Here is an 18,213-nt window from a genome sequence, read left to right as displayed (position 1 = left end):
TACAGTGTAGATGTGTAGCTGAATGTGTCGTTCCAGGTTCAAACATACAGTGTAGATGTGGAGCTGAATGTGTCGTTCCAGGTTCAAACATACAGTGTAGATGTGTAGCTGAATGTGTCGTTCCAGGTTCAAACATACAGTGTAGATGTGGAGCTGAATGTGTCGTTCCAGGTTCAAACATACAGTGTAGATGTGTAGCTGAATGTGTCGTTCCAGGTTCAAACATACAGTGTAGATGTGTAGCTGAATGTGTCGTTCCAGGTTCAAACATACAGTGTAGATGTGTAGCTGAATGTGTCGTTCCAGGTTCAAACATACAGTGTAGATGTGTAGCTGAATGTGTCGTTCCAGGTTCAAACATACAGTGTAGATGTGGGGCTGAATGTGTCGTTCCAGGTTCAAACATACAGTGTAGATGTGTAGCTGAATGTGTCGTTCCAGGTTCAAACATAGTGTTTTGCTGAATGGCACCGTGGTAGAGTTGCAGATTCCCTGGGGTGGGACACCCTGGCTCTGTTTCACTAGGGAGGGGGCTCAGTGTGGCACGGCTCAGCTCTGGATGCTCCCTCCAGTCTTCAGGCTCCCTGTCTGTGTACGTCTGCCTGTGAGGCTCCGCAATCTGTGGTACAACACACCACAGCAGAGGACGCACCCCAACACACACCCACACCCGGCTCTTTCATGTCGCATGACCTCAGTGGCTCTGACTAGCACTTCTAACTACAGCCACAAGGCATTGCACTAGTGTGTGTGTGTGTTTCTCTCCCTCCCTCATCTTCTGAAGAACCATAGAGCTCATTATAGAAACAAACATGGTGGTTCCACCTGAACCAAACAGTGCCATATCTGGATTGGCTACACATTAGAGAAATTAAATGTACACCTTAATTCAACTCAGTTGGACATGTCAGAAAGGGGCGATGCAGAGGGAGAGAGAAGAGGCAGAAAGAGGGGAGAGATAGTGCCTCTCTGTGAGAGTATGGGAGTAGAATGAGGGGGAGGTGGTGGTTTTCCAACCATCTCATTTGTCCCTTCTTGACATAAATGAGTCATGCGTGAGATTGATAGGATGCAGTCTGAATTCCTTTAATCCCCAGAGCTTCCTCGCTCTCCGTTAATTTAAATAAAAGCGCCTTTTAAACTTTTGATCCCACACCAGAAACAATGTGCTGTGAGACATGTCTGCACATGTGAAGGCTGTGTATAGTGTTTTCATGAATGCAAATGAAATGGAAACGGCATAGCAGAGAGAGAGCTCTGAGGGTGGGTCATTCTGAGATGAGAATGCAGGTTGTTGAGGAGACGGAGAGAGACACGCCTGTGATTGGGAAAAATACATGTTGAGTGAAATTGTTCCATGACGCGTTTAAGATCTCCACAAGTCTGTCTTCTGTTCACAAATTCATTCCTTACTATCTAAAAGACTTGATATCAGTTGCGGCCCTCATTTTGCTTTTATTTTCAAAGCTACAGGTTGTCTCAAGATAACCATACTGATGTGTTTAATTACAGAAATAGTAGTCAAACCTCAAATCCAACCAAGCACTAATATTTCATAGAGGAACAAATTCATTTACAGCAGGTGACTGTCCACACAGCAATTCATGCTTCCATGTGGTAATTGAAACAATGTCTCGATATTTAGGTGTTCATCCCTAACCTCCTCTCTCTCTCTCTAGATGTGGTGGTGAACGGGAAACCGTGTGACTGTGACATCATCGCCGACTGTAGGGTCGGCGACGCCGTGCCATTGGAGGTGAAACTGACCAATCGTAGTAAGAACGCGGTCGGACCGTTCGCCCTGACCGTGGTTCCCTTCCAGGACTACCAGAACGGAGTTCAGAACTATGACCTGCAGGACGCAGTCACCTTCATAGGATCTAACACCTTCTACATAGACACGGTGTGTGTGTGTGTGTGTGTACGCGCATGTTCGTGTGTGTGTGATTGGCGGTGAAACTATTCTCCAATGAGTTAGCTATCCATAGGTACTCTGAATGTCTCTTTTGTGTTGTTTTCCCAGGTGAAGCCCACAGAGAACTCTGTGTGTATGGGAGCTCTCCTGTTCCTCTACACGGGAGACTTCTACCTTAACATCAAGTTCCAGGATGACAGTGCTGGCCAAGGAAAGGAGCTGCCCCCATCCTGGTTCGGCCTGCCCAGCGTGCACATCAAAGCACTGGAGGCACCCATAGAGGCTGGGGCATAGAGCCTGGCACTCTATCCGTGAATATCAAACGTATTTTTCTCGATTCTCCTAGTCTCTAAACATCAGATGTAAACGAGGAGAGACGGGTTCACCCACTTGCTGCCCACCGCTGAAGGCATGGATGGATGGCACACTCGAGGAGAGGACATTGGACTAAATATTCTAGCGGTTAGCTGATGTCACTTAATCATTTGTAAATAGCTGCTATAACTCTGAGGTATTTGTGTGTACTCTTTGTTGAAGCATGTAGGATACAGTAGATCTTACTGCATTTTGGAAATCACCTTTAAAATCATATGATGAATTTCATCACCATAATCATTGAAACGCATCGGCCATGGACGTTTTGTATTGTTCGTGTGAAAAGGTCACCTCTTTCCTGCTTTTCACTCAACTTACCCATGATGTATGGCACTGTACCGTCCTGATGTGCTCCAAATGGGAGAAGTGTGTCAGGTCCAGTCAAGTTCTGTGTTATGTGTCCAACCCTTCTCTCACAACAATCTGTCTGAGCAGCACCGTAGAGATACTCTCCTGTAAACATGGTTACCAAGCAGCATCCTCTTGGTAATATGATTCTACTTCTATCTCTATGGAAATACGGTCATATATTCTGAGGTGTATTATTCCACCACATGAATGGACAATCACATCTATTGCTTTCTGCTACTGCAATTAGCTTGATCTCTCTCTCTCTCGCTCCGTAAACATGGATTTTTACTACTGAGCTTGTATGTGTGGGCCTCTGTATCACTGTCTATCAATAAAATCCTACAATGCATGTTAATAATACATGTTGAGTTTAGCCAACTTCTGAAAGGGCGTTGTTTGCATGTATTTGGTAAATAGGAGCAAAGAGTTGCACTCATTCTTCTGTCTGGCAAATTGACAAGTCTTGTAAACTTACCTGGTAACTTAATGTAGGAGATATAAATTCCCATGCTGCGCTGTAACCCATCCCCTTCGTTCAGACAGAAGCACATAAAGTAATGCATGATGCATCAACTCTCCAGGTTTACCACTGGTAAATTAAGGAGAGAGACTAAAGGGTCGGTGCTCATGTGTACTATACACGGAGTACGAAACATTAAGAACACCCCTCCCCCCTTTACCTTCGGGGCAGGGACTCTACAAGGTGTGAAAGCGTTCCACAGGGATGATGGCCCATGTTGACTCCAATGCTTCCCACAGTTGTGTCAAGTTGGCTGGGTGTCCTTTAAGTGGTGGACCGTTCTTGACACACGGGAAACTGTTGAGCGTGGAAAAACCCAGCAGCTTTGCAGTTCTTGACACAAACCGGTACGCTTGGCACCTACTACCATGCCCCATTCAAAGGCACTTAAATAATTTGTCAATTGTCTCATTGGTTAAAAATCCTTCTTTAACCTGTCTCCTCCCCTTCATCTACACTGATTGAAGTGGATTTAACAAGTGACATCAATAATGGATCAAAGCTTTTCTCTGGATTCACCTGATCAGTCTGTTTATGTTTTGTACACTGTGTAGATTTGATGAATGGAGAGTGAATGTGAAGTGTACCAACACACACACAAGTTAGCAAGTAAATCCTTTACAAAGCAAAATGTTATAACAAACAGGGAGCCTTGGGCAAAGTTCTCGTCCGCTACGTTGAATCAAATGTCATTAGATGAAGCGCGTTGCTGCTTGCTGTAGAGCAGAATTAAACGTCCTAGATGAGGGGAGACTGAGGAGACCAGGCGGGCTGGAACAGGTACTGCTGGTTCCTTTAACACATACTTTACTGGGAGCAACCCAGAGCTTTTCTCTCTCAATGCATTAATGATGTTCCCACAACCAGGTGCAATAGCAGCAGTCTTCTCTGCAGCGATGAGCTAATGTGTGTCTGTTACATTAGTCTCATTGCTGTTAAGGGACAGAGCATGGAAAAACAACAAAGTGAGGTAAGCCTAGCTAATGCTTTTAAACTCACTGTTTAAAATGTAACAATACAGACGCCAGATAAGAGTGGGGAATTATCCAAGACATTCAAAGAACGTGGGCCATTTTAAATAAGTAACAGTAGACTACTATTCTAAAGTTGGGGAAAGCATTGTGAGGTTAACGATTTCATTGCAGGATAGACTTAACACCTAATAACTCACAATCAGATAAAATGGGTAATGTTGTGGCTGTAGCTACCAGTGGTGGAAAAAGTACCCAATTGTCATACTTGAGTAAAAGTATAGATACCTTAATATAAAGTTAAAAGTGGAAGTCACCCAGTAAAATGCTACTTACGGAAAAGTCAAATTATTTGGTTTTAAATATACTTAAGTATCAAAAGTATGTATAAATCACTTCAAATTCCTTATATTAAGCAAACCAGAATGCACCATTTTTTAAAATATATATATATATGTAAGGCTAGCAAGGGGCACACTCCAACACTCAGACATTATTTACAAAAGATGCATTTGTGTTTAGTGAGTCCGCCAGACAAGAGGCAGTAGGGATGACCATGTGTTCTCTTGATAAGTGTGAATTTCACAATTTTCCTGTCCTGATAAGCATTCAAAATGTATTGAGTACTTTGGGTTGTCAGGGAAAATATGTGGAATAAAAAGTACAATATTTTCTTTAGGAATGTAGTAAAGTAAAAGTTGTCCAAAAAAAGTATAGTACAGATACCCCAAAAAAACAACTTAAGTAGAAATACTTTAAAGTACTACTTAAGTACTTTACATCACTGGTCTCCCTCCCTGAGCCTGCTGCCTTGTCATAGGTAGAGCACAGCCATAGTGGACCAATAGGAGAGGATGGAGAGATTCCATCTGTATCACTGAAGCGCAAACAAAATGTAAAGGTCATTTCTGTTTGAGACAACATATGTAGCGTTTACCAGGAATGCAGTCTCCGCTAACGTGGGAACATTCCTACTCAGCAGAACTATTTGAATCAACTTCATTTCCACGTCATTTCAATGACAAAATTCAATGTGATGACGTTGAATCAACATGGAAAACTGATTGGATTCGCGAAAGTCTTATTTTCACCCAACGATATGACATTTTGTTGATTTCATGTTAGTTAACAACTCAATCAAATGTCAAAAAAAAATTAATAGACGTTGAAATTACATTTATGCCCAGTGGGTTGCCTTTAAATGTCAATCAAGCTATAACGCTGAACTTTAGCAATACAGATTGATTCCAGCCCTAGTTCTGAGATTAGGCTGTCTGTGTACTGGAGAGGATGCTGGAGAGGCCTGTTTTAGATCACTCTGGATGTGGGAGGGATAGGAGAGGGAGCCCACCAACCCTAAGTGGACAAACAGGAGATCAGAAGAGGACATTAGGCTGTGGAGAGAGAGAGGTCTGTCTGGCAGTGTTCTGAAGAGTTCTGACAACCATGTAGCTGTGGATAGGAGAGGGATCCATCCCATCAGCCCCAGGTCTAGTGTAGGGATGGTTAGTTTCCCAATAGAGCTGCTGTTTATCAGCGAGTGAAGTGAACACCAACTGAGGGGTGATCACCAACTGAGGGGTGATCATCAACTCGGCTCTCCACAGCACAGAAGAGCCCAGCACCGGTACAACTACAAGCACAATGTAAAAAAGGACAGTACTCTCCCTTGTCCGACCTTACCGCCCGGCGCTAGCTTATTCCTGCACTCTCCATAACACGGCTCAGAATCAAAGTCAGCATAATGTCCAAAACTATTTTACGGTCCCCTGTCTAACCTCCTCACAGTCCTGGATGCTAGCTTATTATTGCCTATCTACCCTGTCTGCTGGGGTGTAAAGAAATGAAGGTTTATAGTCATCCTCACTGAAATCTTGGATGCATTGCACACTTTGAGACAAAGCTATTAAGGAGTATTGGAACCTTGATTGTGCGGTACTAAATTAATGGTTCCATGTTCTATTTTACACAGGGAGGAAAGGCCCTTTTCTCCAGACAAAAAGAGAGGCGAATATCATAAGGCTTCCACGTTGGCTCTTAGAAATGAATAGAGATGAAACATTCCTTTATTCAATATAAAAAGGGTCTACATTGAATATCACTAACAGCTTAGTCACTCTCTAACATTACATTACTCATTTTCACAGCAAGGTCATTTTCAAGCGAAACAAACAACACAATTCTCCTCGATGCAAATGTGAAATAGATTTTCTAAATCATTGATGCATATTCTAAGGTTAGGTCTGGTGTGTATATGTGCACTTATGACATAGTTATCTGGAGATCTGCGTTCTGCAATCGATTGAATACAGGCCTTAGTCTCATGTGTATAACCAATCAATTACAATTAACACAATTGTCTCATATCCTAAATAATGAATGACCGTTCTCATGGAGTTTACAGTGGATTTAGCTAACACATATTCTGGTGACAGAAAAGACAATACCACACTGTAACATATTATATTCTCTTATCAAAACATATGATTCTCTCTAAATGAATGCTTAGCTGAAACACAATATATCTGTTAAAACAGCTCAGTGCCATATTACCTGCTCACATTGAGCCGCACAAGGTATGATCGCAACACTACATAATCTAAAGGTAAGACCACACTTAAAAAATGGATTTCTCTTTTGAAGAGCTGAGAAGTGAATCCCGTATTCACACGAATTATACTGTAGAGAAGATGTAGCACCTGACCGTCAGAAAGGCAGATAGTGATCATGCCGATAAGTGCCCTGAAGATTCAAACAATAGCTCTTTCCTAGAGAGGCTGGTCATATTTCCCGTCTCCTGTAGATATCTTGCTTCTCTCCATGCAGAGAGCGGAAGGCTTTCTAGTAGAAAGACGAGGCTAAAGGTGGGTGTGTGTGTGTTGCTATTTCGTTACACTGATAATGATAACTTGACACTTGTTGTGAACTCAAAGCTGAACTAAGGATTCCTGCTTCTTTTAATGAGGTTATCATCTCTCCAGGTAATTATACAATTATGAAGTATCCCAGAGAGGGTTAATCGTATGCTAAATGTATATTTTAATCCCTTTGCTAGAACACATGTAGGCTTATTTCTTATCAAAAGCTTTGAGCTCCATTAGGTAACAGTTGTGTTTTTTAACTGCACAATACAAGGCTACACTATAGCAGTGATAACTGTTGTTTAGCTGGACGTTTTAATGAATAATGCATGTACATCAGTTAACTGAGCACGTTTATGAGTAAACAAAGGAAAGCATTGGCTTCTCCATCTGTTGATGTTGATTAAGAAGCTGTCTTACAGGTGCTAATGTTACGGAAACATTAGGTAGATGGAATTAAACTAGGATGAGGTCTGGGACTTCCATTAGTAAAACAAAAACAACAAACTAATAATCATTGTAAAACTGTCTCTCTTTTTCTCTCCCTTTCCCCCCTCGCTCATATAAAAGTTACATAGAGAAACGAACATGAACAATAAGTGTGAGATATCTCTCCTCTATAGAGGTTTGAACGTGATTGTGGACTCCATCCCTGCCATTTTATTGGCTGAGAAAAGAACAAGGCCTGGATGCTTTGTCCGTCCGTCTACACTCTGGAGCCGCTGATAAGCTCCAAACACTTCCATTTTATTTGTCTGCTTCAGCAGAACTAGAACGTCCTCTCTCTCCTTGTGTTGTTCAGTACCATGTGTTAAGTACTATTATCAATCACCACCGTTTACTGAATAGAAGTCTGTCTCCCTCGTTTTAAATCTTCACAATAAAGAAGGACACGTACTTAAGAATGGTGAGTCTTAGTCTAGACTAATGTCTAGATTAGCTAGCTATTTACTTGACATTAGCGCTCCAATAACAATGGGGGAGCTCAGCCCAAAGAGAAATGCTCAAAATCAACCAAGAGGACAGATACTGTAGAGCCAGGTTCAGTTAAGCATTAAAACCTAATCAAAACCTATCAGCAGGACATTATCGGCAGAATATTTTTATTATGTTTCAATGACTTTCTGTTTTTCTCCACCTGAGGAGAATCAGTAGAGAATGGTGACTGAAGATATGGCATCTAAAATATTCATAAGAGATAATAGGACAGGGGCTGGTGTCCTCAGTCAGTCACACAGGGACACTAAACACTGAGACTGAAGGAGAACAGGTCAACAAGGCCATTATTGGGAAAGGACGTGTCAAATGGGAACACCACAGAGCCTTTGAGAAACCCTTAAGTCATGGAAGGTTGGACATGTTTCACATTTATGCCCAAACAGTCCAAAGATGATACAAAATGTGTCATTCAAAATGATGTGTCATCCGAAGATGTGTCACCCAAAATGACACACTATAGTTTGTACCCTTCTCATCCTAAAAAGACTTGTTGACGGTTTTGGTAATGATCAATGTGTCCTGGTATTCCTTGGTGCCATTCCTCCCCACTCTTCTACCAATCACAATAGGAGGAAATTATTCGTTTTTTACCCCCAAGAAAAAGAACGTAAAAACCCAAAGGCTTTATGCAGATGAAGCCCCGAGAAGCTATTGAATTAAATCTCTTTCTGTTGTTTCTCCATTTAGAAGTATAGTCACGTCCATTCATACATTTCAACAACCTTGATATGTAAATGATCTCAGAAAGGTGGGGAGCAGATTGCGGTAAAACACAGAGCAGTCCTCTGACACCTGTGTTATGTCTATTCCACTGTCTATATGACGTGCATGGTCCATAGTGCCTCTGGCTAAACTAAGCTTGCTAGAAGTGGTTTTAGCTAATTAAGCTATAGGAGCTATAAAAGAATCTGTCAGTATAAACAAAGAAATGCTCAACTGCATGATTGTGAGGTAGGCATAAATGCACCTGAAGATCTGACGAATTGCGTTAGCTCTCCAAGCTAACGCCTAGGCTAATCTTGGTTAACCTAGAACTAAAGTATTGCGTAATTGGTTAGATGCTCGATTGAGTTCTGGGCCCATACATGTTAAGAGCAAAGATAGCACGAGAATCGGAACCGGAACAAAGGACTACACACTCTCTTTTTGCAAATGTCCCATCCCCTTCTGAAATTCGAAAGATGCTAACACCTCTGAAATTATGATTTGTCCAAATAACCAGTGATGGAAAAACCCAAGCACTGGAACTAATGCCACTCGTTATCTCACGCATCCTGTTGTATCATGACAGATCTAAGGCACCCCGCACATTGACTCTGTACTGGTACCCCCTGTATATAGCCTCGCCCCTCGCTACTGTTATTTTATTGTTGCTCCTTAATTATTTGTTATTTTTCTATTTTCTATTTTTTCAAAAAGAAATTAACTATTTTTTATTTCAGTTTAATTTGAAAACTTTACCACTTATTTTTCTTAAAACAGCATTGTTGGTTAAAGGCTTGTAAGTAAGCATTTCACTGTAAGGTCTACTACACCTGTTGTATTCGGCGCATGTGACAAATACAATTTGATTTGATTTCTGTTTACGTAGTCTGTCCACAAGAGATTATCTGCAGACTAACACAGTCTTGTGATAGACTTCGGCACAATGAACTGTTACCTCAGCACCCAGTCTGTGGTGTAGTGTGATGGGTGGGGAAAATCCAGACACCTAGCGAGGAAACCCCTAAACACTGTAAAAAAAAAAATCTAGTTGATTCAAACAATTATTATTTAGTGACTGGTTCCACAGTCTTTTTTTGTTTACTCAATGTTTCAGTCAGTGTTACCTGAACTTTAAAAAAAGAAATAGTGGCCCAAATTTAGCTCCAACGTGAGGTCAGGGACACCCACACACAGTGTTTTTAACGCACGTTTTCAAATGTATACAGTAATCATTATTCAACATGTCCTTACTTGAGATTTGGCAGGTAGCCTAGTGGTTAAGAGCATTGGGTCAGTAACCTGAAAGGTTGCTGGTTTGAATCCCTGAGCCGATTAGTTGAGAAATCTTTCAATGTGACCTTGAGCAAGGCACTTAACCCTAGCCGCTCTGGATAAGAGTGTCTGCTAAATGACTAACATGACTTACAACTTTTTGGTTCCTGGTATTCTGATCTTCCTGCTACGCCACAGTGTCTGTGTCAGTTATCTTTGATTTACTTCATTTAGGGTTTTCTGTTTTAATGTTACTCACTACGATCGGTGGTGGAAAAAGTACCCAACTGTCATACTTGAGTCAAAGTAAAGATACCTTAATAGAAAATGACTCAAGTGAAAGTCACTCAGTAAAATACTACTTGAATAAAAGTCTAAAAGTATTTGGTTTTAAATATACTTTATCAAAAGTAAATGTAATTGCTAAAATATACTTAAAGTATCAAAAGTAAAAGTATAAATCATTTCAAATTCCTTATATTACGCAAACCAGAGGGCACCATTTTCATATAAACTCAGCCAAAAAATACATGTCCCTTTTTCAGGACACTGTCTTTCAAAGATAATTCGTAAAAATCCAAATAACTTCACAGATCTTCGTTGTAAAGGGTTTAAACACTGTTTCCCATGCTTGTTCAATGAACCATAAACAATTAATGAACATGCACCTGTGGAACGGTTGTCAAGACACTAACAGCTTACAGACGGTAGGAAATTAAGGTCACAGTTATGAAAACTTATGCTGACTCTGAAAAACACCAAAAGAAAGATGCCCAGGGTCCCTGCTCATCTGCGTGAACGTGCCTTAGGCATGCTGCAAGGAGGCATGAGGACTGCAGATGTGGCCAGGGCAATAAATTGCAATGTCCGTACTGTGAGACGCCAAAGACAGCACTACAGGGAGACAAGACGGACAGCTGATCGTCCTCGCAGTGGCAGACCACGTGTAACAACACCTGCACAGGATCGGTACATCCGAACATCACACCTGCGCGACAGGTACAGGATGGCAACAACTGCCCGAGTTACACCAGGAACGCATAATCCCTCCATCAGTGCTCAGACTCTCCGCAATAGGCTGAGAGGCTGGACTGAGGGCTTGTAGGCCTGTAGTAAGGCAGGTCCTCACAAGACATCACTGGCAACAACGTCGCCTATGGGCACAAACCCACCGTCGCTGGACCAGACAGGACTGGCAAAAAGTGCTCTTCACTGACGAGTCGCGGTTTTGTCTCACCAGGGGTGATGGTCGGATTCGTATTTATCGTTGAAAGAATGAGCGTTACACCGGGGCCTGTACTCTAGAGTGGGATAGATTTGGAGGTGGAGTGTCTGTCATGGTCTGGGGCAGTGTGTCACAGCATCATCGGACTGAGCTTGTTGTCATTGCAGGCAATCTCAACGCTGTGCGTTACAGGGAAGACATCCTCCTCCCTCATGTGGTACCCTTCCTGCAGGCTCATCCTCACATGACCCTCCAGCATGACAATGCCACCAGCCATACTGCTTGTTCTGTGTGTGATTTCCTGCAAGACAGGAATGTCAGTGTTCTGTCATAGCCAGCGAAGAGCCCGGATCTCAATCCCATTGAGCACGTCTGGGACCTGTTGGATCGGAGGGTGAGGGCTAGGGCCATTCCCCCCCAGAAATGTCCGGGAACTTGTAGGTGCCTTTGTGGAAGAGTGGGGTAACATCTCACAGCAAGAACTGGCAAAGCTGGTGCAGTCCATGAGGAGGAGATGCACTGCAGTACTTAATGCAGCTGGTGGCCACACCAGATACTGACTGTTACTGTTACTTTTGATTTTGATCCCCCTTTGTTCAGGGACACATTATTCAATTTCTGTTAGTCACATGTCTGTGGAACTTGTTCAGTTTGTCTCAGTTGTTGAATCTTACGTTCATACAAATATTTACACATGTTAAGTTTGCTGAAAATAAACGCAGTTGACAGTGAGAGGACGTTTCTTTTTTTGCTGAGTTTATATATGATATATTTTTTTAAGCATAGTCAGGGGCACACTCCAACATCATTTACAAATGAAGCACGAGTTTAGTGAGTCCGCTAGATCAGAGGCAGTAGGGAAAATCAGGGATGTTCTCTTGATAAGTGTGTGAATTAGACCATTTTTCTGTCCTGCTAAGCATTCAAAATGTAAGGAGTTATTTTGGGTGTCAGGGAAAATGTATGGAGTAAATAGTACATTATTGTCTTTAGGAATGCAATGAAGTAAAAGTAGTCAAAAATATAAATAGTAAAGTACAGATACCCCCCAAAAAACGACTTAAGTAGTACTTTCAAGTATTTTCGCTTAAGTACTTTACACCACTGACTATGATGAATAAAATATTTTTTCTTGGGTGTACTTTAAAAAAATTAGATTTACATTGAAGTGCAAAGTAGGAATACAGGTGAACTCAGTCATTGACACAGACATGGTGCGAAGCAGCAAGATAAGAATGCTGTGCACCAAGAGGTTGTGAGTTCAAATCCCAGGTGAGGACACAATAATTACTGTATAAATGAACATGCACAATGTAATCATGTATGCAAAATATGTACTTTGAAAACATTGTATGTTTAAAGCACTATTTGAATGTGTGAGTGTCCCTAGGATCCCGAGTGGTGCAGTGGTCTAAGACACTGCATCCCAGTACAAGAGGCATCACTGCAGTACCTGGTTCGAATCCAGGCTGTTTTACATCTGGCCGTGATTGGGAGTCCCATAGGGTGGCGCACAATTGGCCCAGCGTCGTCTGGGTTTGGCTGGGGTAGGCCGTCATTGTAAATAAGAATTTGTTCTTAACATACTTGCCTAGTTAAATAAAGGTTAAAAAATCTAATTTATGCTCAAGTTGGAGCTAGGTTTGGGCCAACAATGTTTTTTAAGTTCAGGTAGCACTGACAGAAAAGTTGAGTAAACTGAAAAAGGCTGTGGAACCAGCTACTAAATCCTAACATACACCTCAGGAGGAAACCCATAACCCTACAGCAGTGTTATTTTTACCATGGGAATCTTGGTGGGGCAAATAAACAATATATTTGGGGGATGCACGCCAGCAAACCCACTACACAACACTAAACAATACATTAATTGCACTATAACGGTGACAAACGGTGCCCACAAACTGTTAGGGCCTACATAAAGCTGTCCCAACAGCAGAGACCCAACACCCAACACCTTACCACTGCTACACCTGGCTATCGGCGGAGCCTTGTCTGGCAGTAAAACAGTTCATTCAGCCTCATTTACTGCCTTCTTTAGAAAACATAGCTGATATGGCTGATTTGCTTAAACAAATGTGGTTTCTACTGACAATTGAGATGTACAAACTATGACATAAGTGGACGACAAGCAGATAACAGGCCATCTGTAATTTCCATTAAGACATTGATGAGCGAGCTAGGACGGGACCTAGTCAATTTAACTATTTGTTCTGTACTTTTGAAATGTACAGTGAAAGAATTCATAACACGGGCCGTTCTTACTGTGTTCTCCCTGTACACCAAGTCAGAACCTGTCAGGACCCGGTGCGAGAAACAGTCACTAATAATTGGCAGAACCCAGAAGATAAGGCAGACACAGCAGTACTAGAGATGGTGGTTTAATAAAAAAAGATATCTTCCAAAATACAAAAGAAAATCCACAAAGTGGTAAAAACAGCAAGGGAAAAAAACAAACCTCAAAAGATCAATCCAAAAAATACACGAGAACAAAACCAGAGAACCTCTGGAAAATTCAACAAGAGAAAAAATGTTCACAAAGGCTGGGGCTGGGTGCTAACATACAAACACTGAGCAAGGAACTGAGGAACACACAGGGATTAAATACTAACAAGGGAACGACATACAGGTGCAAACAATAATTAGAGCAAGTGAAAAACAAAAGGTACAAAAAAGGTGCAATGGGGACATCTAGTGACAAAAAAACAGAACAGTCCTGGCCAAAACCTGACAGAATCCCCCCCCTAGGAACGGCTCCTGACGTTCCTACCAGCCTTCTCAGGGTGGAGGACCCTGAACTGACGAATGAGGTCAGGGTCCAGTATGTCCTTGGCAGGAACCCAGGAGCGCTCCTCGGGACCGTAGCCTTCCCAGTCCACCAGATACTGCCAGGACCGCTGCACCCGGCGGGAATCCAGTATCCGATGGACGGTATAAGCCGACTGGCCTCCGATGATACGGGGCGGCGGGGGAGGTCTGCCTGCCGGGATAAGGGGAGAAAAAACAACAGGTTTTAATAAAGAAATGTGAAACGTGGGATTAATTTTAAGGGATCTGGGTAAGTGCAGGCGAAAAGTAACGGGGTTCACTTTTCTGGCAACCTTAAAGGGACCGATGAATTTCTGGGACAGTTTGCGAGACTCCACCCGTAGCGGTAAATTCTTGGTTGAGAGCCATACTCTCTGGCCGAGGCGCAGGGTAGGCCCGGGACGGCGACGTCTGTTGGCTTGTTGTTGGTACCTCTGTGAGGAACGCAGAAGATTAAGACGGGCCTTTTTCCACGTAAGCCGACAGCGTCTGATGAACCTCGAGGCTGAAGGCACACTGACTTCTGCCTCCTGGTTCGGGAACAATGGAGGAGCATAGCCAAACTGACACTCGTGCGGGGACATACCAGTGGAGGAGGAGCACAAGGTGTTGTGCGCGTACTCGGCCCAAACCATGAAGGACGACCATGTGGACGGGTTGTTGGAGACCATACATCTGAGGGTGGTTTCCAGCTCTTGATTCATCCTCTCGGTTTGGCCATTGGACTCCGGATGGTACCCTGAAGATAGACTGGCAGTGGCCCCTATGAGTTGGCAGAAGGCCTTCCAAAACCTTGAGGCGAACTGGGGACCTCTGTCGGAAACCATATCTTGCGGAATGCCGAAGACTCGGAACACATGGTTAATCACCAACTCAGCCGTTTCCTTGGCAGAAGGTAACTTAGTCAAGGGAACGAACCTGGCCGCCTTAGAAAACCTGTCGATGATGACTAGGATAGTTGTATTACCATGGGACGGAGGAAGGCCAGTAATAAAGTCCAATGAGATATGGGACCAGGGTCGGTGGGGAATAGATAGAGGGTGAAGGAGTCCTTGAGGGCGGAGGTGAGAAGATTTGCCCTGGCAGCACATGGAACAGGCCTTGACGAAAGTGGCAACGTCTTCTTTTATGGTGGGCCACCAGAACTTACGCTGGATGAACTCCAAGGTGCGACCTACGCCCGGGTGACAGGTGAGGCGAGAGGAGTGCCCCCACAGAAGGACTTGGGACCTTGCTGCCTTGGGAACAAACAACCGATTGGCAGGACCTCCTCCAGGGCCCGGTTCGATGGCTTGGGCTTGTTTCACGGTATCCTCCACATGCCACGAGATCGGAGCCACGATCTTAGCGGCCGGAAGGACAGTCATGTCAGTATCTTCTCGAATGGCAGGAGAGTAGATTCGTGACAAGGCGTCCGGTTTGAGATTCTTCGACCCGGGTCTATAGGTGAGGATAAACTGAAATCGGCTGAAGAAAAGAGACCATCGAGCTTGTCTGGAGTTCAACCGTTTCGCCTGCTGGATATACTCCAGATTTTTGTGGTCCGTAAGCACTTGAAACGGTTGAGAAGTCCCCTCGAGCCAGTGTCTCCATTCCTTCAATGCCATCTTAACCGCTAGGAGTTCACGATCCCCCACATCGTAATTCCTCTCGGCCGGGGTAAGCCGGTGAGAGAAGAAGGCGCAAGGATGAAGCTTCTTGTCTTCACCCCTCTGAGACAGGACAGCTCCAACCCCAACCTCTGATGCGTCTACCTCCACCACAAAAGGTTCATCCGCCGTTGGTAGTGTCAGAATGGGAGCAGAGAGGATGCGCTGCTTGAGTCCTTGGAAGGCCGTCTCAGCTTCTCTTCCCCACAGAAACCTTGTGTTGCCACCCTTGGTTACAGCTGAGAGAGGGGCTGCCACCGAGCTGAAGTTCTTGATGAACTTGCGGTAAAGGTTAGTGAAGCCCAGGAAACGCTGAACTTCCTTAACGGACTTGGGGGTGGGCCAATCCGCTACCGCCCCTACCTTCGTGGGGTCCATCTGGACTCGACCGGGTTCCACTACAAATCCCAGGAATTGTACTCGGGAGGAATGGAATTCACATTTTTCCGGCTTAACGTACAAATGGCTGTCAAGGAGGCGTTTGAGTACTTGTCTGACATGCTTAGTGTGTTCTTGAAGGGAGCTCGAAAAGATGAGGATGTCATCCAAGTAAACAAACACGAAGATGTTAAGCATATCCCTAAGCACATCGTTTATGAGCGCTTGGAACACAGCGGGAGCGTTGGTCAGGCCGAAGGGCATCACCAAGTATTCGTAGTGACCAGTAGGCGTGTTGAAAGCGGTCTTCCACTCGTCACCGGGTTTGATCCGCACAAGATGGTATGCGTTCCGCAGGTCAAGCTTAGTGAAGACCACTGCTTCCTGGAGCAGCTCAAAGGCTGTGGCCATAAGGGGTAGCGGGTAGCGGTTACGGACGGTTATGGCATTAAGTCCCCGGTAGTCGATGCAAGGACGTAATCCCCCGTCTTTTTTGGCCACAAAGAAAAACCCTGCTCCCGCCGGCGAGGTGGATGGACGCATGAGGCCTGCTGCCAGAGAGTCCTTGATGTAGGTATCCATAGCAGCTCGTTCGGGAGGAGATAGGGAAAAGATCCGACCCCTGGGGGGGCATGTGCCCGGAAACAGGTCGATGGGGCAATCGTAAGGTCTATGGGGTGGTAGTTTGGTGGCCCTCTGTTTGCTAAATACCGGTTTGAGGTCATGGTAACACTCGGGAACTCGGGACAGGTCGATGGATTCCAGAGACTCGGGAGGGGAACTCGGGGAACTTGGGAAGATACAAGTGGCTTGGCACGTAGGACCCCACTGCTTGATAGTGCCCACAGACCAGTCGATGTGAGGGTTATGGCTGTGAAGCCAGGGGTATCCAAGGACGAGAGGGAACTCGGAACACGAGGTCAGATGAAAGTTCATCACTTCCTGGTGTTGGGAAACTGAAAGTCGCAAGGGGGTAGTGACACGAGTGACAAGTCCAGATCCCAAAGGGCTTCCATCCAACGTAGTAACCCTTATGGGATCACTTAGAGGTTCAGAGGGAACGCCATTTTCCTTCGCCCAGACACCATCCATGAAGTTACCTGCGGCTCCAGAGTCTACCAAGGCTTGAAGGGGAAGCTCGTGGTTGTCCCAGGAAAGGGTAACTGGAATGAGCAGGCGGGAGTTGGATGGATGGGAGGAGGTTATGTTTCCCGTTACAGTCCTCCCAGGCCTGCACGGGAGAGTGCGTTTTCCCTGGAGCCCGGGACACGTGGAGAGGAAATGGCCCGGTTTGCCGCAATATAGACAGCATCGCTCCCTCATCCGGCGGTCTCTCTCAGCCTGGGAGATGCGTCCAACCTGCATGGGTTCCGGTGGAGTCAGCGAGGATAAAGGTGGAGACTCGGAGCTGGGACCGATAGGAGCTAGGGTGAGAGATCTACGGTTGAGCTCTCTCTCTCTCAGACGCAGGTCTATGCGTGAAGCCAACTTGATCAGGGACTCGAGGTTGTCTGGTGGTTCCCGAGTGGCCAGTTCATCTTGGATGGTGTCGGAAAGACCCTTCAAAAAGCACACTGTGAGCGCCTCGTCGTTCCAGCCACTCGCTGCTGCCACCGTGTGGAACTGGATGGCATAGTCCGTCACGCTGCGCCGACCTTGGCGGAGAGTCAGGAGCTGTTTGGCTGAGTCAGGACCGCTGGTAGGACCTTGAAACACTCGCTTGAATTCTTCAGCAAAGGTAGAGTAGCTGGCACAGCAGGGACTTTGGGCATCCCACACAGCAGTAGCCCAGGCTAGGGCTTTTTCCGACAGCAGGGTGATGATATATGCTATCTTGGACCGGTCGGTGGGAAACGACGAGGGTTGCAGCTCGAAGGAGAGAGAACATTGGGTGAAAAACCCCTTACAAACCCTCGGATCACCTGAGAACCGTTGGGGAGGCGGCAGACGAGGTTCAGCCAGGGGGTTAACTGCCACGGGCACTTGAATCTGATGAACTGGAGCAGAAGCGGTTGCAGGAGAAAGTTGATCAGAAATCTGCTTTATGGAAGTCATCATCTCCGACAGAAGTTGAGAATGTCCAGCCAGTAAGGCCTCTTGCTGAACCAGAGCAGCTTCGTGACGTTGGACAGTCCCCTCGTGGTGGGACAGCATGGGAAAAAAGTCCTGGGTACTGGCTGCCTC

General features: G+C 44.8%; 1 protein-coding gene across 2 annotated transcripts in view; it reads left to right on the top strand.

Moving 5' to 3' along the window:
- The window catches only part of LOC139554868 (trafficking protein particle complex subunit 9-like), a 279,884-nt gene extending 276,870 nt beyond the window's left edge, over positions 1-3,014 (top strand). For both annotated transcript variants that reach the window (XM_071368091.1, XM_071368089.1), the window contains 2 exons: positions 1,680-1,903; positions 2,024-3,014. In XM_071368091.1, coding sequence (XP_071224192.1) covers positions 1,680-1,903; positions 2,024-2,209 — 410 coding nt within the window. In that variant the 3' untranslated portion in view covers positions 2,210-3,014. The remainder of the gene's footprint in view (positions 1-1,679; positions 1,904-2,023) is intronic.
- Positions 3,015-18,213: the final 15,199 nt, after the last annotated feature.

Source organism: Salvelinus alpinus, chromosome 26, assembly GCF_045679555.1.
Source record: "Salvelinus alpinus chromosome 26, SLU_Salpinus.1, whole genome shotgun sequence".
In the NCBI taxonomy this organism is placed as follows: Eukaryota; Metazoa; Chordata; class Actinopteri; order Salmoniformes; family Salmonidae; genus Salvelinus; species Salvelinus alpinus.
This window is presented reverse-complemented; position numbering and strand designations above follow the sequence as displayed.